The sequence below is a fragment of the Octopus bimaculoides genome, chromosome 10 (genome assembly GCF_001194135.2).
Source record: "Octopus bimaculoides isolate UCB-OBI-ISO-001 chromosome 10, ASM119413v2, whole genome shotgun sequence".
NCBI lineage: Eukaryota > Metazoa > Mollusca > Cephalopoda > Octopoda > Octopodidae > Octopus > Octopus bimaculoides.
This window is the reverse complement of record NC_068990.1, coordinates 88,455,793-88,478,135: the sequence shown is the minus strand read 5'-3', so window position 1 is coordinate 88,478,135 and position 22,343 is coordinate 88,455,793. Positions and strand designations below refer to the sequence as shown.

Genomic DNA, 22,343 nt, shown 5'->3' with positions numbered 1-22,343 from the left:
TGCAGCAGGGTTACATGAAAATAAACTGACCTCAGTACTTGAATAGTGGTTGTTTAATCAATCACAAATATGAAGGGTGAAGTACACCCAGATGGGATTTGAATCCTGAATGTAAAAGCATGTGAAAAAATGTGACCAGTCATGGCAAGAACTAAAACCCATCACTTTTATCTTCATGATGATGTGTCTTCTGAATTAAACAACTTGAACATATCATTAACATAATGATTTTACCAGCCATTGAGGGTGTAATTTTAATTAGTGATAATAACTTGGTTCAATAAGAAGTCATTTTCCTATATGTTTTCCATGCAGGAAGTGACCCTGACTGTTCTTTTCCAGTTTTTCTTTTAGTACAAATGTGGACAAAGTGGTGTGAGTCAATGATTTGGGTTTGATTCTCAGTTTCAGTTAGTTCACTTTATATAAACTGTTACTGCCCTTGAGAAAGACATGAATATTGCACAATGTCATTGCTTCTTTAACCCTTTTGTTACCATATTTCTGTTGAGATGCTCTATGTTTCTTTCAGTTAATTTTAAATATAACAAAGAATTTAGTAAAATAACTTAGTTATCATTAAGTTAGTGTTAGGAACATAAATTGTGACTAAGGTTTGATGGAAGATTTTAATTCAGAACTTTTGAAAACAAGACATTTGTCTTACAGAGCCTGAAGCAGTTTCAGCTGGGTTGGTATCAAAAGGGCTAATTATGCTTGCTCTTGTGCCTAAATAATGAATATACAGCTTATTAAAATGTGGGGGTATTTTTATTTTTTATTAATAATTTGGCCATGTCAGAAGCAGTTATGTTATGAAATTCCTAGGCTATCCTCCATTTTACACTCGTGCAATTAATGTGGTCTATGCTGAGCTTGAGCAACTGTGGGTCAATGCGATAACAAAATTTCTCTTAATCACACATCACTATCATAAAAAGGGAAGGCCAGATTATCTAATGCAATTCAAAGTATAGTGGATCAAACCTGACTTGGGCAATGGAATTGATAGGTGTTACACTCTAGTAGTCTATAGAAAATTAGTGGAGAGGTGAGAACACTAACAATCTCAGGGATACTCTGGGTTTTGATGTGAATGAGGTGGCAAGTTTGTTTCAGAAAGGTCTTTGGTTAAGGAATACTAAGGGTGACTTCCTGGAGTCCTTGGCAGTGCTGTCAAATGGCTCTCTGAAACCAAGAAAAAAAATCCAGTCATAAAACTGCCATCAGACAGTGATGTCCAAGAAGTACACTAAGCAAGAAAATAATTCTACATGTACTTGTTCAGTGTCTAGGCATTATTGAATTACAACGTTATGTCAACCTGCTGCTATTGTGTGAGGGACAGATCCAGCTGTTATTCAAGTTCATCATAATGATTGCTCCACACCCTCCTTTTACTGACCAGAGAAGGCAGTTTTCCTCTGTCCAGTGGCTATAGCAAAAGAGGCTGTGTTGTGGATGAGGTTTAAAGGTCTGACAATGGGAACTTTCTATCTTGGTCAATCCTTCAACTGCATATTTAAAGTTTTACTTATAAAGGTGAGAATGAAGAGGATGATACTCTCCTCAAAATTATTGAAAGTGATGTGAGAGTGGCAAAAATAGTGAAAATGTTTGGGGCCCATAATGCATAAACCTAAACATCAGATAACAATAATTGGAGAGGATACATGTCCTTGGAATACAGAGTGATGGTGGAGTTCTTGAAATGGCTCTAGATAGATATGCTGTGACATTCAAAAGGATTGCATCATCATTCTCGTCTTTGCTTTAAATGTATAAATGTATACTAGTTACAGCTTTCGAAAAAATGCTTCACAAATCCACCTACTGGAAACTTTGCCTGTTAATATTGTGGGGTTCAATAACAAACTGACAGTCAAGTAATGAAATTGATGATATTGACTAGATCCTTACTTTCATAAACTGATTTTTTCCCCCAAATTAGAAACAACCACTATTATTTTTATTATTATAATTTAGAAGAGTGAAATGGAAGATACTCAGATTACATTGTGTAACACAAATTTTGTCCTTGGGTAGTAACTGTTATTTTCTGTTTGCTTACTCCTAGAAAGTATGAAAAATGGTTAATATCTCCTTCAAACTTCACTTTTGTTACATTTATTTAAACCCTAAAGAATCCCTTTCAGCACATGGCTATGATGGTCCCCCACTACTTCTGCTCATGACCAGAGATGCACATATTGTCAGCCACTGAGGGATATGTTCAGTGATTAAGGTCAAGCAAATGATGAGCAACTCTGTGGTATTGAGCAGAATATTTGCTATAACAATATTTCTGCTTCAGCAACTCAGTGTTGAATCTGTATGAATACATAGTTGAAAATAGTTGTGTCAAAACATTGATATACCGGTCACAAAAGCAAAGCTTGAAGGGAATATTTGTCATTTCCTTTGATTTCTAGACAGAAGCAAATAAGAAATAGCGTTTACAAACCAAAGACAAAAAATAATTGAAAATTTGTTACACAATGTTATTGTTGAATTCTAGTAATGAAGGACTCAATGAATTGCATTGCACAGAATTTTAGATGATGACATAAAGTATGTATGAGAATGGTCAAGTTAGAAATTAAGAAGAAAACTATAAAGATGAGCCAAGGTATAATTGTGGAGTTAATAAGTTTACTTAATAATGAGGTATTGGGTGGTATTTTGGCTGTGAGGATAAAAATTTGCCTTACAACTGTAAACTACATCTTGTGGATAAAATTTGGTGAATGAAAACTATGTGGAAGCCCGCTGGAAAAAAAACATGCTCCTGTTCTTCCATGCTCTCATGCATCCTGTGCTTCACAGGAAGACTTAATCCATCAACCAAATCAATATAATTACCTGGCCCTTGGGTAGATTTAATGAAGTCCACTCTGTCGCAAGCATTTGGGAAAGTCTCTGGTGTGAGGATAGCCTTTTCTCTCCCTTCCACCAACCACAAATAAAACGGAAGTTTTTATGAACTCGGCTAGACTTCCTCTGACAAAGACATTTAACACATAAATAAAACAAAATTACTGTGACAGAGAAAAAAAAAAGCAACCTATTTAGATTACCGTTACAAGCAGTAACTTCTGGAGCCCATTTATGGTATTCATTACATATTGCCTTTAATTCATGTCCTCCTGGACAAGAATAGGTCACTTCAGATTTATAGGAAGTAGTATTGTAGGATTTTGATGCAATAGCAATGTCTTTTGGTGGTCCACAGTCAACTTTTGAGAAAACTGGAATTGAAAGGAGAAATTGTTATCAATTGTGAGCCAGTGAAAAAGGGTAACTTAGAAATCAGGGTGTGCAGTCTATAATACAAGCTAATACCAAGGCAGAAAGTGGGGAAGTGGAGACTTACTCTTCCACTCACCAAAACCTATCCAACCCTCCAGTCCATCAGTGAATGTGATATGAACTAATTTTAAGATGAACAAATGTACTTCCACCAACAGGCTACACGTTGGGCTTGATACTCCTCTCTGCTGGACATGTTTTCCCCCATTAGCAATATTCTGGTGATAGGCTTGCCATGATGACCATTATTGTTTAGGACAGAAATCTGAGAAAATAATAGAACCTACAAACAATGAGCTCCTTAAAATCTATTTGTAAATCAGTTCACTTCTTGATATTTTTTGGTAGATTCATTGATCACTTTGATATAAAATGTATCAGCACCACAGTCTACCTTCATCTTCTTCAAAAGTTCTTTTATTCATAGAAACGAAGACCAAATTACTTAATCTCTCTTCTTCACTTTGAGAACACCTCACGTAATTATTTACTCACTTTAATGAAGAAAGCAATTTCTCTCAGGAAGCAGATGTGACAGGTAAGGTTAGAATCAGACATGAAAATTTTATTACTTTCACCAGAAACTAATTTACTTCAAGCGCCAATATTATGTCTGTGAGTTCTTGAATGTTTGACATTAACCACACTTCTCTGATAGTTCAGCAACACCATCCAGAACCTGGCAGTAGAATTCTTCAAACTTACTGTTCTTGATATTGCAGTGAGCCCTAGGATTTGAACCCTTTTCACTAAATTATCAGTTCACTCTCATAAGTGAACCACAGTTGGGACATGCAATCTTAACATGGACACCACTTTTGTTCAACCAACCAGTTTGCAGGAGAGTAGACTTCCAAGTAGAACATCATCTCAAGATTCCTTGGGTTCACACTTTTTTCTTCATTTAGGCAGTTTAATGTTAGGTATCAACCTGATCCCTCATGGCATCTGAAGAAAACACAACTCGGCTCTCACCTAGCAAATCAAGGACAAAGTTTCAACAAGATTAGGAAATCTTGCATCTTGAAGATAACTAATGGCTGAGCAATCACAGTTAAGTCGATCCCTAATTCCTAGTCTCTTTACCAGTGAGGGTTTTTATGATTTATGTATATATTCAGGTTCAACCTTCCCTTAAATCTGATGTTAAATATTCAAAATTACCATATCTCTCTCTCTCTCTCTCTCTCTCAGATACCATGTCTCACTCCCATACAACATTGCAACTTTCACACAACTCTTATAGACCCTTCCTTTCATCTTTAATGAGGACCTTTTTCCATATAACAATGCTCCACATTCCCTGAACTTCACCCAGTCAAGTCTCGCTCTTGCTGTCACAGCTGCTTCACATTTACCTCTTACATCCACCCTATCTCCCAAGTAACAAAACCCTCTTACCGTTTCCACCTCATCACATAGCATTTCCACTAGTTTTGCGAGCCCTCCAACACCTTTCTTACATCTTCCACAAACAAACTCTCTCGCCAGTCTTGGGGTCACCTTCTTCATTTTTGTACATCTACCATGAATCCATTTCTCACATCTCATACACAACACTGCATTTGCCATTACCCTCCTCCCCCCACACACCACATGGATCCACCTTACTTACTAACATTTCTTCCTCTCTGCTCACCATTACCTTTGTCTTCCCGAGGTTTACCTTCAAACCCTTGTTTTCAAATGCCTCCTTCCATCCCTCCATCATCTCTCATCAGAACAAGGTCATCTGCATACAGTATCTCCATTATCAACCCCTCTCTTGCACTCTCCATCACCACAAACAGATCCCTGATGCGCACCAACTTTCACCGCAAACTCCTCCGACAGCTCTGATCCAATTCTGACTCTTGTCTTTACCCCCTCATACAAACTCATCACTGCCCTCACTATTACCTCTAGTACACCTCTCTTTGTCAATGCTCACTCAGTCACCTTCCTTGGAATCCTATCAAATGTCTTCTCCAGATCAACTGAGAAAAAGTTGAAAGTCCTGTTAAAGTTTAGAAGAAAATTTGACATTCATGAAGATTTGAAGCTGATAGAGGGAATACCAAATTAAGTGAATGTGTAAATATACAAATATGAAACATTTGCACCAAAAATCTCCTTTATTTTAGTTTTCACTCTGTTCAAAAGCCCAGCCATTATGTTCCATCCATAATAAATTTGTGCGATGAATTTTCGGCCTCAGTTGAATTCATTATGAAATTTTCAAACTTCTGTCAGCAATGCAGCTTCTCTGTCTTTACTGACATTGATGTATCTCAAAAACTTTTCTTGATGCTTTTCCTTCTTATCAACAAATCACAAAATGTGTGACAATTGAGATTTCATTTGAAGGACCATAGTCTCATCAACCGTAACAGCAACAAATGCTGTTTTTATTTTATCATTACCTCAATTTCACCCTCACTTATACCAGCAATACAATAAAATGATCTTGTTTTGAGTATCACTTGGAAGTTCATAAAATATGCAGTTCAGTTTTCTTCATGAAATCTAAATGTGATCTTAAACAACCATTGTATTCTGCTACAGTTTCATATATAGCCAGAAAATTACCCTCATTGTCTGATTCTTCTGTTTCCTTGTGTCCTATAAATGGTAATTCTTGAGAGGCCAAAATTTCAGTTCAATGAATGAACCTTTTGAATATGTGATTCTTCTCACAAGATCTATTATGGAACTGAATCAAAGCTGCTTGTCAGTGATCAATTGCTGTATTAATTCACTGTGAGCCAAAGATTTCAGAGCATTTATGGAATTCTGATGGTTCTGAATTTTTTTGTGTTTTGTCAAAGCTCTAATCAAACTGTACAAATTGCAGTAGCCAGTAGTTGTCCATGTGTTCTTATGCTGACAAAATAAGAGACATGAGAAACAGAAAAATTTGTACAGAATGGGACATCCCATCACTCACTCATACTGTTCATAATACTTGGAATCAAAATACTGATAATATTCTTTGCTACCCACTTTGATTCTGATTTTCATTTCAAGCTTTGGCTGCTCTTTTCTGAGAATGATAATAGTCTTCTTATCAGCAAAGCTTCTCATTGCAAAGGTTGGGAAAATAGAGAGGAAACTAAGCTAATTGACTCTTTTGTTATCTTGAGGGTGAATGAAAGCATGAAAAATGTTACTGGGATATAATCTTTATAAACGAATAGAAGTTTTATTCTAACAAAATGATTAGGAGCTATTTTACTTTTTTATGTAACCTTTTTCAAATATCAAATATTTAGAATTAAATTTTAAAGGGCTGACATGAATAAATGGATGGAAACTTTACTTTTTAATCATGCTAACATAAATTTTGCCAGATGCTTCTTTTTGCTGCGAGTGTGAACTAGTCAATAAGAAATCTCTGGAGTAACATGACTGAATTCAGCTCTTAAGAAGGGATAAAGAATACTCTCCATGGATTAAATATTTTTAAAATGCAGGCATGGCTGTGTGGTAAGAAGTTTCTTTCCTAACCACATGGTTCTGTGTTCAGTCCCACTGTTTGGTACCTACTGAGTCAAGTAAATCAAAATCAAATTAAATCACAATCAAATGGAAATTGTAGTTGTGGCCGATACCAGTGCCACCTGACTGGCTCTCATGCTGGTGGCATGCAATAAGCACCATTCATGTGTGGGTCATTACCAGTGCTGCCTGACTGGCTCCCCGTGCTGGTGACACATAAAAAGCACCATCTGAATGTGGTCGATGCTAGCAACCCCTGCCCCAACTGGCTCCTGTGCTGGTGGTATGTAAGAGGTAACATCCAAATGCGGCTAATGCCAGTGCTGCCTGACTGGTTCCCATGCCGGTGGCACGTAAAAAGCACCCACTACACTCTCGGAGTGGTTGGCATTAAGAAGGGCATCCAGCTGTAGAAACATTGACAGATCAGATTGGAGCCTTGTGTGGCCTCCTGGCTTACCACTCCCCAATCAAATTGTCCAACCCATGCCAGCATAGAAAACAGATGTTAAACGATGATGATGATGAGGATATATATATATATGTGTATGCAGAGAGAAAGAGAGAGAGAGAAAATAGATAAATATAATACATTATATACATATATACTTATATGTGTATATAAGTACACACAAACATGTATGCAATAAATAAGATGGAAATACTACTGACCTTTATTAATGAGGTAAGTTTCCCAACCTACACCTTTGGGTATAAGTTCATGAGTCTCATTACTCAGGTCACAGTACTTATCTTTCGCACGGTATTCATAAGAAATACATCCTGGAAAGTCATGGCAAGCTTGATTACACTCCTTTAAGTCCTTATCCTTAAGCCGTCCAAAAATATGTCTTCTTTGTAATGTAACTTTTATAAATTTAATATGTTTCCCATCATCTGACCAAAAATAGGAAAGAAATACATTTTATATTTATCCAACCATCCAAACACACACACACACACACACACACACACACACACACACACACACACACACACACACACATCCATGCACACACCATTCATATATTAAATATTGTAAAGCATTTTCACACATAATTATGTAAATGGATAATTTATTACAAATAAGAGATTCACAAAATTACTCCATAGTCAGACTTCTTGTCAAATATAGAACATCTTCAGACTTATTTGAAATCTTGTCTCATTACTTAGATTCCATTTACAGTTCTTAATATGCCTTTGTTTTTTCAGTTGTCCTTTAGGTAAAACTGTCAAATCTTCACAGGTGTCTATATATCATAAATTTTGAATGGAACCACAAATTTTACAAAAAAAGTGGTAAAGAGTATTCCTATAATAAAATACAAATAATAATTACGTTTCACTCGTTGGTAGTAATCCCTGTGTTTGGTCACTTTTATATTCTTAGAGGTAGCTGCACTTTTCTTTGATAAGTAACATTTTCCACTTTTTTTTATTATTTCAAATGATAAACAGCTTTTGTCAGACACACATTCTTCTGCACAGGCATCTGCTGTTACATTTTTCTTCTTCAACAATGTTTTCTTGGATACATCCAGCAATGCATTTTTTATTTTCACAAAATATAATACAGAAACTGGAATTTGAGCAAAATTTAGATGAATGAAAAACAACAACCATTACTATAGCAACAACAACAATAACAATCACAACAACAACAACAATGATAATAATAATATGGGCATGTTTTGTCTTGGTGTAAAAGATGGGCTACAGCAAATATTCTGTTCAATATCACAAATTTGCTTGATCTTAATCAGTTGAGCATGTTCCTTAGTGGCAGACAATATGTGCATCTCTGATCACGAGCAGAAGTAGTTGGGGAGCATCATAGACACGTGTTTAGAGGAATTCTTTGGGGTTAGGGTTTGGATAATTCACCTCTGGAAACATGGGTGTTTTGTTCAAATTCCTTAACCCTTGTTCAGGGACTTTTTGAGCAGGGTGAGCTTGACAGGCATCTTCGACTAGCAGGTCATGCTACTCCAGACTGATGACAAGCAAAGACTCAGAAACATATCTCTCGATGCAGGCTTAGCTGGGTGGAGGTGCTTGTTTCCCCCTTGTAAACATAAGGACACAGGAAATGTGTCAAGGCCGACATAAAGCGGTGCAGCTTCCTAGGTCTAACCAACAGTAGTATTATTCCCTTTAGGGGACTGTCACTAATCTGGCATGAACTCACAGAATTCATAGGGCAGACCGTGCAAACCAGGTAATTTGCAACTTATGCAATTGCTCATTGCCTGCTGTCCAGATATAAGCAAAAGTCCGCTACCCACATCAACCTATCACCCTCTCCAAACAGCTGCATGAAGTGCTACTGGAAAGCTGCTCACATCTGCTCAGAAATGAGAAACACATGCCTGTCCTGATCTGTCTAAGACCTGATCATGATTTTTGTTGCCTCATCAGGGCAATCCACCACCCTGTCATTGATGACGGCCCCTGTCAATTGCTACTTAACTAGCTCACTAATCTGGTCCCTGTAGTCTTTTTGTGTCAGTAAAGATGCATTCAACTTCCAGCAACTGGATTTTTCTATGTGTCCTATCTAAATGGACTGTGCGGATCACAAATTTGTGGTCTGGGTAGCTGACAAATTTAAATTGTGGACAACCTACTCTATCCCTGTCTGCTGATCTAACAAATACTCTATTTTGATATGGTCTGGATGACCTGTTGTGGTTGCTTCATGTCTACACAGGCACATCAGGAGAATCCAGTCAATACATGTCAGCCAGCATGAAGTTTCCGAGCAGACTTTTAAGGTTTTTGCACCCACTTCTGCTATGTACTTACCCAACATAGTCTTTCTGGGTATCCAAAATACTACTTCAGTCCATCACTAGTATTGAAGTGCAAGACTTTCCCAGAAATGTTTCTAGATGCCTGAAGAAATCTGGCCTTCCAGCACCAGCTAAAGCATAAACGGGCACCAGTATAAAGGCATCAACTACACTGCTATTCGTGTCTTGGACATCCACTTCCAAGATTGCCAAGATTTCTGGAATAACATTATTACACCGCTGCCCACTCTTGACAGACCATAAGATGAGAATATCTTGTAATCTTTGAAAACAGATGCAAAAGCATGCTTTCCAGAAATACTTGTCTCACTGATTCTATTCACATTTAAATCAAATGACCTGAGATTGTTGAGCAAGCAAAATTGCTTCTAAACTGGCCCCAGGCCATGCACATTCACACACATTACTTTCAGCACAGGCATGTTGGCTGGAAAAAAGGGAACAGTGGGGATCACTCCTCTTGATTTTTGAAAAACCCTGGTTTTCTGGAACTCTCTTTGGGTGAATGTTTTTTTTTAAAGCCATTTTAATAGTCTTTTATTGATAACATTAACACTTTCTCTATCAATTAAGCTCTCCTCCACTGTTAAAAGCAAAAAAATAGAACATATCGATTGTACTTTGTATAATGTTAATCTCAATTGTGACTCAGGGGCTTTTAATGCCCTCACTCTCTCACCACTTTTCTCCACTATTTAAAACAAACAAAAAAATAGATAAGTCGATAGTTTACATAGTTCCTAAATGTTTTAAATGACCATGTAGTTTTATCCCACGCTGTAGTGCATTGTCAAGCTCCAAATCAGAGTGGAATGAATTTATCTGCATCTACTTGCAGCTACTAGAACAACCAAAATATAAAAAATAAAAAGAGTGAATTATATAGAAATATCTACTCGCATAATAAAATAAGTATATAAAAAATAAAATCTCTTCACTGCAATTCTCTCCCCTTGAGAGAGATTTCTCCCCCTCTTATATTTCTTAGTAAACCTATTTCTCTCTGCCTCTTATGCTGAAAACAACCACAGATGGTGGCAGCGACAGCAATGACAGTCACTAGTCAAATTTCAGATGTGTCTATTAATACAAACGTATAACAAAATTACATAGACAACAAGAGGGACTCTATTTATGTTACCGTTACAAGCATTCTCTACAGGAGACCATCTGTTGTTCTTTTCACAAGTTGACTTAAGTTGGTCTCCATTTTCACAAGTGTACATCACTTCAGATTTAAAGGTGGTAGTTTTATAGGATTTCAATGCACCAACTACATCTTTTGGAGGTCCACAGTCAACAGCCAGGAAAACTGAAATAAATAACAGAAACTGATAACTGGTATGTGTATGTTAGGAGGAGGGTGAGAACAAGCAAATGATGATAATATTACAAGAAAAGATATTAAGTGAACCAAATTAAAGAAAATTTTTATACAGGTACAAATATATACATACAAACATGCATGTATGTAGGTAGGTATGGCTGGATGGATGGATGCATGTACATAAACCTGTATGTATATGTATGTATATATATATATATATATGTGTGTGTGTGTGTGTGTGTGTGTGTGTGTGTAACATCACAGCTACAATTATCTCTGCCTACGCCCCACGAGCGAGCCTACCAAATGATCAGAAGGATCATTTTTATGATACCCTCCTACAGGCTACCTCAAAGACAAGTGGCAATGACCTCATCTTTGTCTACCATATTATTCCACCACCACATTACTCCAGGTCTGGAAGGGACTTTGTTCCATCCACAGACTTGGCCTGTGACACTTAGTAAGCTGTCCCATAGGAATTTCCAGCTACCATCTATGTCTGAAGTCTGTAGCTCCTCCTCCCTCTCATCAAATTTCTTGATGAGGATGTCCCTAAATTTCTGACCATGTGAAGGGTTCTTTAGCTTCCAGATCCTTCTTTTCTGGATTGGTCTGCTTCTTGGCATCCTTCTGACCTTGAGTCTAAAATCATTAATGAATAGTCTATGCTGGGGGATACATTCTTCACCTGGGAGGGTCTTTGTATTTAAGAGTAACCATGCATCCCACTGTCTGGTGAGGATGAAATCAATCTGGCTAGTAGAGTCACCTGATTGATAGGTTATCAGGTGGCCGTCTGGTTTCCTGAAATTAGTGTTGCATTTGGATCATCAGGAAACACTATTGCATTTAGTTCTCAACAATTTAATGCATTCTGGTTAAGCATTCAAATATAATGGAACATCCAAAGCAGTGTTTCAAGCCACCACAATGGTGAGATGTACATTGGCGCTAATAATGTAAACCTGTGTTCATTGTAATTTCTTCAACTACTAAATATAGCAGACTGGACCATGATAATCTGAGGAGCTCCAAAATTAACAGTAGCAGTTGTACATCTACTTGTACACATAAGATAAATTTTACATATGTATGTATGTATGTATGTATGTATGTATGGATGGATGGATGGATGGATGGATGGATGGATGGATGTATGCATGCATGCATGTATGTACATGCACATATATACATTATACACCAACACACAGACTCATGTATGCACACACACAATGAAATAAAATGAAAACTCTCTACTAACCTGGGTTAATTATGTAAATATCCCAACCCTCATTGTTGGGTTGAAGGTCATGAGTCAGGTGAGTTACATTACTTAGATCACATAGCAAAGTTATTTCATTATACTCATAAGAGTTACACTCTGAAGTCTGATAACAAACATGTTTGCACTCATTTAAGCTCACATTTTTCAGTTGTCCAAAAGTATCATGCTTTGGTATGTAAGCATTTTTAAATTTAAAAATCTCACTAAAAACTAGATCAAAAAGAAAGAAAACAAGAAATACAATTTATATTCAAACACAGACATATTAAACATTATAAAGCATCTGGTGCCTCATGTGATTTAAATGTACAATTTATTTTAAAAAAGTAAGTAGTCTACAAAATGACTGCTTAATCAGAATTCATACGAGTTGTAGCATATCTTTAAACACATTTGAAATGCTGTTTCAAAATTTAAGATGCATATAATTTATTTGTACATTCCTCTACTAGTGGGGAATTTTTGTATAGTCTAAGTGCTGTTCAATTGATAATCACCCAATTTGTCAAGTGCTGTTAAAGCCATTTAATCTTAAAGAAAAGCACACCAGCAGAAGTAGACTGTACATATAATTTATCTACAATCTAAAGAATGAGATGAGCTTCTAAATGTGTCTTATCATTTAGTATAATTCAAATGAACTTTGAGATGGATATCATGCTCTGAAAATTATTTTTGTGGATGGATTGTGTTTCCACAATAAATTGTCCATATAAAAATTACTGAACCAGAAGGCTTTCTGATATTTTATTTATATGCTGCTTCTACATAATTATCTAATGTTTTAAGGCCTGAAATTTTGTGGAAGGGACTAACAGATTACATTGGCCCGAGTACTTGATTGTTACTTAATTCATCAACTCTACAAGGATGAAAGCCAAAGGCAACATCGACAGAGTTTGAACTCAGAATATGAATATGGATGAAATGCCTGTGAACCTTCTGCCCTTTCACCATCTTATAAAACTGTGATGAAGCTGATGATTATTACTGTTATTATTATTATTATTATTATTATTATTATTATTACTTTCTCCTTAGCAAAGGCAGAAGTATTGTTTTCAGTCGTGTTTGTTTGTTTGTTTGTCCATGGACACGATATCTCAAGTACAGCTGGGTGGATGCAGATGAAACTTTCAGGGATATTTGGCCTTGTGACTGGCACAAACTAATAAGATTTGGGGGTCGATCTGGTACTGGACAAGGGGTCTGGATTATTTTTCCTGATTTTTTACTTAATTTTTGAGAGAGTTTGAGTTCGTTTTAGTATTCTCGTTTGCAATCATTATATTTGAATCAAACTTCTTGAAGATTTCTGTTAGGAGCCTCCAAAATTTATTCATGGTATGGCAGTTCAAATTTCTCGAAATTGCTCAGATATTGTCTATGTATAAACATGATCCTTGAATGTGCTTGAATTTGTTGAGTGTATCCAGGTTAAATGTTGCAGTGAGATCTGCAACTTCAGCTCAGTTAAATTTCTTCATAGATATACAGAGAAATGGCTCACTTTTCTCTTTGACTCAGAAAAATTTATCATGATAAAAACAACATCCTAGAATCCTTGAGTATTCTAATACTGAGATCACTAAGCCTAGTGAATTTCCTCTGATATCCAGGGATTCGAGAATAAATGATTTTGATAGGAAAGGACAAAATCTTTGAGCTCAAAGAGTGTGTGAAATTACAGGTTAATTTATTTTGGAACTATTCTGAATAGGAATTTATTTTATGTTGAGAGGATCCTTTCCTTTTGTCCCAGCAGACAACTTTTCGAACTCCAGTTGTATGGGAATATATAATCTCTGTATGTTGTATAATGGTTGGTGATAGGAAGGGTGTCCATCCCAAGTAAACATGCCAAAATATAGGAGATACATAACTATGTAGACTGGCATTACTTTTCCAGTTATTTTTCATATCAGATTATGAAGGACTGCAACTAGTAGTGAGATACTGCACTTAAGCTATGCCATCTAGTGGTATTTCTTCTAATTCATTAAATTCCGAGTTCACGCTCTATGGAGGTCAACTTTGCCTTTTGGAGTTGACACAATATTATACCAGACAAGAACTGGGTGTGATGGCATTGACTAACACTGTCTCTTCAAAGCCACTGTCACTGAGCCAAAATTGGAAAATGTTACCCCCCCCTCCCACACACATGCCACTCCTGCTGCCACGAAAACGACGACGACCACCACTACCTTGATTTAAGAAATACAAGAGTTTCCGTTCTTATATAAAGCAATGATTGAAAACATCAAATGTTTGAGGTGAACAAATGCTGTATGAGAATGTCCTAACAGTATTCACACTTCCAAATACTACTTTTTCTTCAGGGTCATGTCTGTCCTTATAGTTAAACCTGTCAATGCCTTTACAGAAATAGTTGTCTATATACTATAAATTACAAATGAAATTACAAATTTTAGAAAAAGAGGGAAAGAGAATCATAATATTAAAATACAAAGAATAATTACGTTTTATACGTTGGTAGTAATCTTTCCTTTTGGCTCCTTTTAATGTCTTGGAAGAAGTTGCAGATTTTGTTGATAAGAAACATTTCCCATTTTCATTATCCATTTCAATCGATAAACAATTTGAGTAAGACAAACATTTTGTTGCACATTCTTCTGGTGTTGCATTTTTCTGGTTCAATGGTGATTTTCCATATGTATCAAGAAATGCATCTTTTATTTTCACAAACTGGATCAGAGTATCTAGAATTAAAGTAAAATTTAGATGAATGAAAAGAACAACTGTAATCATAATTTCTAACATAGAAGAAAAAAAGACAAAATTTTGTGGCAGGAGCTGGTCAATTAAACTGGCCTCTACATTTGATTGGCATTTAATTCTAGAGTCAGAAAAAATTCCACTACATATTTTATCTGAGGCTTAAATAATTCTGTCAATCCTTTATTGCTGAGATTATCAATATTAATGATAATCATTTCTAAATTAAAACACAAGGCTACAAACTTTGCAGTGAGAATGCATATGAATAAATCAATCTCAAACCTGATTAATGCTTGCGTTATCAATGTCAAAAGTAGGAAAAGTGAAGTGCATTCAGATGAGAGTTGAACCCAAAATTCTATAACATGAGGCCATTGTTGGCCAAGATACAGGTAGAGTATCTTGTGTCTCTCATTATAAATTTAAATCCAGTCAAGCGAAGTATCAAGTCAAAGACAAAGTGAGATAACAAATCCGAATAACATTTATTTACAGGCTCGAAGTTTGGCTCTCGTTAACCATTTCTAGCATAGTGTATTGTCCACCGTGTTGTATGTTTGAGGCAGCAAGTTGCTGCTAGTGAGACAAGCTGCTTCTAGCGTGAGAGGTGCATGGGAAAAGAGAGTGAACAAGCTCAAGCTTACTGTCTCGTTGTGCATGCCCACCAGAAGTTTGTGAGATCTCACTCCGGTCTCAAGCAGCTAATGGCTGCTAGCGAGATCTCAATATGGCACGTCTGTGTGAGACACTACAATTCAAAAGGATGTATTGTTAGTTACTGATTTTGCAATGATTTGTCCTTGGAAACTAAAACAGCAGTACTATCATCATTATCTAGTGGATTAATATTTGTATGTAGTGAATGTGGACACTAACAATTTAATGTAGCAATCTAAGGAATTCTAATTCATGAAAATTAAATTTTAGCATGATGTAAAAATATGATTATCTTTATGAGGATGTCTCTTCTGAATTTCATGATGAGAATAAGTCATTAACATAATGATTTTACCACCCACTGGCAGAGAAATTTTAATTCATCATAATATCTTGCTTCAATATGTAGCTACATTACTATTTGTTTTCCTTGCAGGAAATGACCTTCAGTATTTTCCCATAGTTATTTTTTTAGTATAAATGTGGACTGAGTAGTGTGAATCAATGATCAAGCTTTGATTTTCAGTCTCAATCAGTTCATTTTACATAGACAATTAGTGCCTTTGAGAAAGACATGAATACCACATAATCTTATTGCTTTCTTTTATTATGCTTGACTATGTACCTAAACAATGAATACATAATCGATTAGAGTGAAGTAGTATCATTATTTCTTCAGTTAGTCATGATGAAAACAGCAATGTCAAGAAATTCCCATGCCATCCTCCCTCCTATACTTGAGATTCATATCGTCTATGCCCAGTCTGAGCATCTGTGGGTTAATGCATAAATTTATTACAGGAATAGATATATAAACATTAACCAAATATTGTCTACTACATTCAACATGGATATTTGAAGGACCAGGTGGTGGTACTGAATCAGGCAACAGATTATACCAGACAATAAGCTGCGTCAGATCTGTTAGCTTGCAATATTAATTTCAATATTTACTGTGGACCAGCCACTGTAGAAGGCCTTATATCAATATCTGACACGTCCGAAATAGTTACAAAATCTCCTCCAATCACAACCTATTATCCTAAAAAAGGGAAGGCTATGTTATCTCAAGTAATCCTAAGGATTACATATGATAAAGTTTACTGGATTAAACCTGACATGGTCAATCAAATTACTAAATGTTCCAGTGGAGCAATCTATATAGGATTAGTGAATTAAAGAGCACCACCATTCTTAGGAACACTCTGGGCATCAATGAAAATGAAGAGGTAAGTTTGTTTCAAAGACCTTTGTTGTCAGGAAATACTAGGGAGTGCAGTCTGAGATGTGCACAGTGCAATAAATTTATTTTACAAGGTATTAATGACAGATAGATTTATGTCAAACAGCAGCCATTTTGCATGAGACAGGTCTGGCTGTTAGTCGAGTCCATAGTGATTATAGCCTTGCATCCTTAACCAAGCAGAGAAGGAAGTTTGCCTCTGTCTAGTAGCTATGGCAAAAGAGGTTGTCTGGTGGATGAGGTTGTGAGGTCTGATGATAGGAACTTTCTTCTTTGGTCAATCTCACCTCTGAATTTTCAAAGTTTCACCTGTAAAGAAGGTGATGCTGGAGATAAAAATACTGTCCTCAAAGGAAACTATAGAAATCATAGGAAAAGTGGTTAAAATAGTAGGAGTAGATGAGGCCCACAGTCTATAAACCTGTAGGTCACAGACAAATAACCAGAGAAGACACTTCCTCTTGGAGTTTGAGATCTTTGATGGTGGAGTTTCTCAGTTGGATCTAGTTAGAGGTCCTTCTGCATTCAAGGATTCTATCATCATCCTCATCTTTATTTTAAATATATAAATATATACAAATTATAAAGTTTGAAGAAATGCTTTATGGCATGTATTCAGATTCTTCATGTTTTTTTGTTCAAATTCAGCTTATGTCAACTTTGATTTTCTGTCTTGTTGGAGTCAATAACATGTAACACCACTCAAGTACTGGACTCGGTGATATTGACTAAACCCATTCTAGTTTAAAATGCTGGTTTTGTAGGTAAATGAGTAACCATTATTATTATTTGTATCATTTAAGATGTTGGACCAGAAGATAACTAAAGCATCAAAGTCAGTTTCAAATTATTACTGAATTCTGGTAAAGAAGGACTCAGAACATTGTATTGTACAATTTTCGAAGAAGACACAATGTATTGAAGAGAAAGGTCAACATACAAATGAAGAGAAAAATGGCCAAGATGAACTGAGTTATAGCTGTGGATGTGTTAAGTTCACTTAATAGCTGTGGTACTGTGTGGACTTCTGGTTGCATATTAAAAGTCAGCTTCACAACTAAGCATTGTGAATTTAATCTGGTGGATGGAAACTATGTGGAAGCCTGCTGAGGCAAACAAGATTCCATGCTTCCTGAGTTTATGTGGTATACATAGATAATCCCCCAAACTAACACCTTTGCCTGACTCTTGAGAAACTTTACTGAATCTCTTCCTGTTGCAAGCATTTGAAGAGGTCTCTGGATAACTTCTCTTCCTTCCATCAAACACAATCACAATGGAAACTGTTATGGCCACAGCCATTCTGTCTCTGACAAATACATTTAACAAAACTAAAACAAAATTACTTAGACAGAGGCAACAAGGAAGAACCTATTTATATTACCTTTACAACTTGACACTACAGAAGTCCATTTATTATCCTCTTTGCACACTGATTTCAATACATGTGCCATTGGACACTTATAGGTCACTTCAGATTTATAGGTGGTGGATGTGTAGGACTTTTTTGCAGCAGCAACATCTTTTGGTGGTCCACAGTCAATTTTTCTGTGAGCTGGAATTGATGAGAAAATAATATCAGTGGTGAGTGAGAACAAGGTTGTTAATATCAAACTGAGAATAAAGTATATTAAGTGAAACAAACTGAAGAAATTTTCACACAGCTATAAATACAGACACGCACATATACAAATACATACATATACTTACATATATGCATATATGTACTCATACACATACACAAATATATAGGAGGAATTTAGAATGAAATTTCATGAGTAAAAGATATTGAAGAGATTTGCACACAGCATATATACACACATATGTACATATGTGTACACAGGCACACACATACATATGTATGTATGTATGTGTATGTACATACATGCATGTGTATACCTATACACACATATATATGCATGAGCATGTGTCTGTGTCTCCTTGTCTTGACATCAAGTGATAAATGTAAAACAATTGCCACTGTCATAAAGCAGTGGAAAGCATTTCCAGTATTCTGTGAAAACATGTCTGTCTATGGGAAAATATTATCTTGCTTGGAAACAAGTAAGGGTTGGTAACAGGAAAGGCATCCACCTGTAGAAAATCTGCCTGAATAAGCTCTGTCCAACCCATGCATACACACACACACACACACACACACACACATACTGACATGTACACAATAAATCAGATGAAAATACTCTACTGACCTTCTTTAAAGATGTAAGTATCCCACTTTCCATTGTTGGGTCTAAGTTCAGGGGTTGCCTGAGTTGCATTACTCAGGTCACATAATTTATCTTTTTTATTATACTGATAAGAATTACATCTTGGATAGTGTTGGCAAACTTCACTACAATCCTTTAATGTCTTATTCTTAAGGTGCCCCAAAATATTATTTGGTGGTATGCTAACTCTTTTAAGTATTAAGAACTTGTCGTCAGCTGGAAAGAAATAAAAAATCAAGAAATATATTTTATACTCATGAACCAACCTAAACACACCCACACACACATAAAATAAATATTGTAAATCATCTGGTGCATTATTTTGTAAACAGCCAATTTATTATAAACAAAAAGAATTGATCCTTGAAATGACACCCTAATCAGAACGTCATCAGACTTATTTGAAACTTTGTTTCATATTTAGGCTGCAGACAATACATTTGTACATTTCTAATGGTACGATTTGAAGGGTTGATACTGCTGTTATGGTCAGTCAGTCTTAAACAAATGCCCATCATCAGAAGAAAGATGTACAAATGGATTATCTATAACTGAAATATTAAGATAATCTTTCATGTATGTTTCATGATGCGCTATAATTTGCATTGATTCTTTGAAGAGTGTTTTGCACTGAAAAATAGTTTTGTGGATCGATTGTGATTTTATATTATCCATTTATTTATAAAACAATGCACCATATGGTTTTATATTCTAGTCAAAATTTCAATTGCTTGTACTTCTTATTAATTACCTAATATTTTAAACTATCGATATGATGATGATTTCTTTACTAAACCTTAATGCCAGACAAGACCACAGAAGATACAAAGTAGGATTACATAAAAGAAAATGTAAAATAACACAGAAACAATATTTTCAAACAAAGAAAAATGTCCCAAAGCATCGGAGACATCCAAGAGTTATTTGTGGAAACCTTACAAAACTACAGTCCTCCTAATTGCTAAAGCAAATGCCCTCTTTCTGTAGTCTGGTCTGCAATTCTTCAGGAGCTGACCAGCATCCAAATTTCTCAAGAACATTGTTGCACTAACTTTCATCTAACCTTCTATACAAAGCAAAAGAGGAAATTCTACTGACCACAGAACCCTATTAGTGGAATACTGTGAGAACTTTATGAGAATTTGGTTACCAAACAGCCTGTCTTGGTCTTTGTTTGACCAATGACTGCAGCTCTCTGAAAGAGAGATGCTGTTTCTCCACAGCTCAAACAATAATCATACATGTTCACTGTCAAAGAACTACTAGGCATGTCACAGCCTCAGTACATATTTGTGCGTCATCACCACGATTTGCCCAGTTTTCCACTCTTTGGGTGCTGACTTTCCTGGGTTGATATTTCATCCTGTTATCATCTCATAGTCCATTAGAGCAGTGCCAATCATTTGTTGTGCTTGATGTCCAACAATATGATGGTAGTGTTGTCCACATATATTGAAACAGATATTCTGCAATCAAGTTCATGCAGGATGCCACTCAATGTCAATGTAAAATTCATTGTTGAAATCATTTTTAACTCTTACTTTACTTCCTGTATCTTTGAACACAGCTTGTACAGCCTTCACAACCCATTTATTTACATATAATTTCCTTAGTGGCCACCAAATTACTGAGTGTGCCACACTGTCAAAAGCATTGACTGTGTTAGTGAATACTAAGAATAGTAGTTTATTCTCAGTAAAGTGTTTCTTGTGCTGCTGTGTCTCACTAGAAAGATTGCATCCATTGTAACTGTACCAGGTATGAAACCAAGTTGCATCTCATGTAGGGTTTATCTTTTGTGGTATCATTTGTGAATCTCTCAATGATCTTCATAGCCTGAGTCAATAATTTAACTCCACTACAATTCCCTTTCTCTACCATGTCTCATTTGCTTTTGTACCACTTTACAATGATACTATAGACCAAGGACTGGTTATTATACTTTCCTGCACTACTTGATTATTTATCTGAGGAAATGCTGCTGCTATTGCTGCAGATGACGATAATAGTAAAGATTGAGGACAATATAAAGGATGAAATACAACTGTGTCCATAAACCCCAGCCCAAAAGTCCTCCAGAAGAAACTGTTCAAGCTGTTGTCATTGATACCCAGAGTTAATCCCAGGCCATCATCCCTCTTACAGTCAATTAATCCTCTATAAAAATCTATAATTACTTTCCTGACAATGCTCTTGACCTGCTGTTCTATTGCTGCGAGCACCTGGCAACATTCTAGATACAAAATGTCCAGCCTTGTTCTATGCATGACTCATGGTTGTTGCTTAGTCAAGGAGATGAGCTACAGAAAGGTACACTGGTTTTCATCAGTTCATACTGGTTTTCATCGTTGTCATCATCATTGCATTGGGTCAGAAACTTCTGTAGGTGAGTCAGCATCAGAGTATGACATTTACAAACTATTATAAAGTAGGTGTGGCAGCAAATTGATTTCCTGACCAGTGGAACCTATTCCTTCTAAAAGAAGTGGAAAAGTATCTATTCTAGCCTGATCAACGTGTGAGAGTCAGATGGTAGTACACCACCAAATCAATGTCTGCATTACTTGCATCTGTGCTAGTATTCAGAGACAGTTTCCTTTTAGCCCATTTCTGAGTGAGGCAGGTCACCCCACTCACAACATCTCAGTTCAAATCTACCTGGTACTCTAATTTGCAACAGATTCTGAGCACTTTCACTAATGGTTAACTTGGGCTTATCTCTCCAAGTGGCAGTTGCAAGAACATTAATTTGTCTCAGTTTATGTATGTGCCTGTACAAACCTAGTACTCTTTCAGTATCTTATCTATGGCTTCTACATCCAAAGAGTCTGATACCATGACAGTGACATTGTCAATGTAAGCCAAAATGGCTACCATAGACAAAGTCACATTCAAGGTGGCCTGTTTCCACTGAGATACCAATCAATCTCTCCATCCTTCCAGTAAATATGTAGTGGTACTTAACATTGAAATCCATGATAGTTTTGTGTTGGACAAAACTCACAACATATATTTCTATATTTGGTAATGAGGTTTCACGTCTGGTGATCTTAGCATACTTTTAGCCAAATTCTTTCCATTTGTATGGGTATCAAGAGTAATGGAAAATTGCATATTCTTTCACTCCACATGATGGTCAGAAAGTGACATGTGTCTATGCCTGTCCTTATAGGTAAACCTGTCGATGTCTTCATTAAAATGGTTGTCTATATACTATGAAGTACAAATGAAATCACAAATTTTAGAAAAACACGAA

At 36.1% G+C, this 22,343-nt stretch overlaps 1 protein-coding gene across 1 annotated transcript in view; it reads right to left on the bottom strand.

The window, feature by feature from the left end:
* The window catches only part of LOC128248841 (uncharacterized), a 104,199-nt gene extending 82,880 nt beyond the window's left edge, over nucleotides 1-21,319 (bottom strand). The window contains exons 1-9 of the mRNA XM_052970990.1: nucleotides 21,265-21,319; nucleotides 19,070-19,303; nucleotides 18,244-18,414; nucleotides 14,701-14,940; nucleotides 12,194-12,427; nucleotides 10,744-10,914; nucleotides 8,129-8,368; nucleotides 7,459-7,683; nucleotides 3,078-3,248 (exon numbers count right to left, since the gene is read on the bottom strand). Coding sequence (XP_052826950.1) covers nucleotides 3,078-3,248; nucleotides 7,459-7,683; nucleotides 8,129-8,368; nucleotides 10,744-10,914; nucleotides 12,194-12,427; nucleotides 14,701-14,940; nucleotides 18,244-18,414; nucleotides 19,070-19,303; nucleotides 21,265-21,319 — 1,741 coding nt within the window. The remainder of the gene's footprint in view (nucleotides 1-3,077; nucleotides 3,249-7,458; nucleotides 7,684-8,128; nucleotides 8,369-10,743; nucleotides 10,915-12,193; nucleotides 12,428-14,700; nucleotides 14,941-18,243; nucleotides 18,415-19,069; nucleotides 19,304-21,264) is intronic.
* Between the last annotated feature and the right edge of the window lie 1,024 nt (nucleotides 21,320-22,343).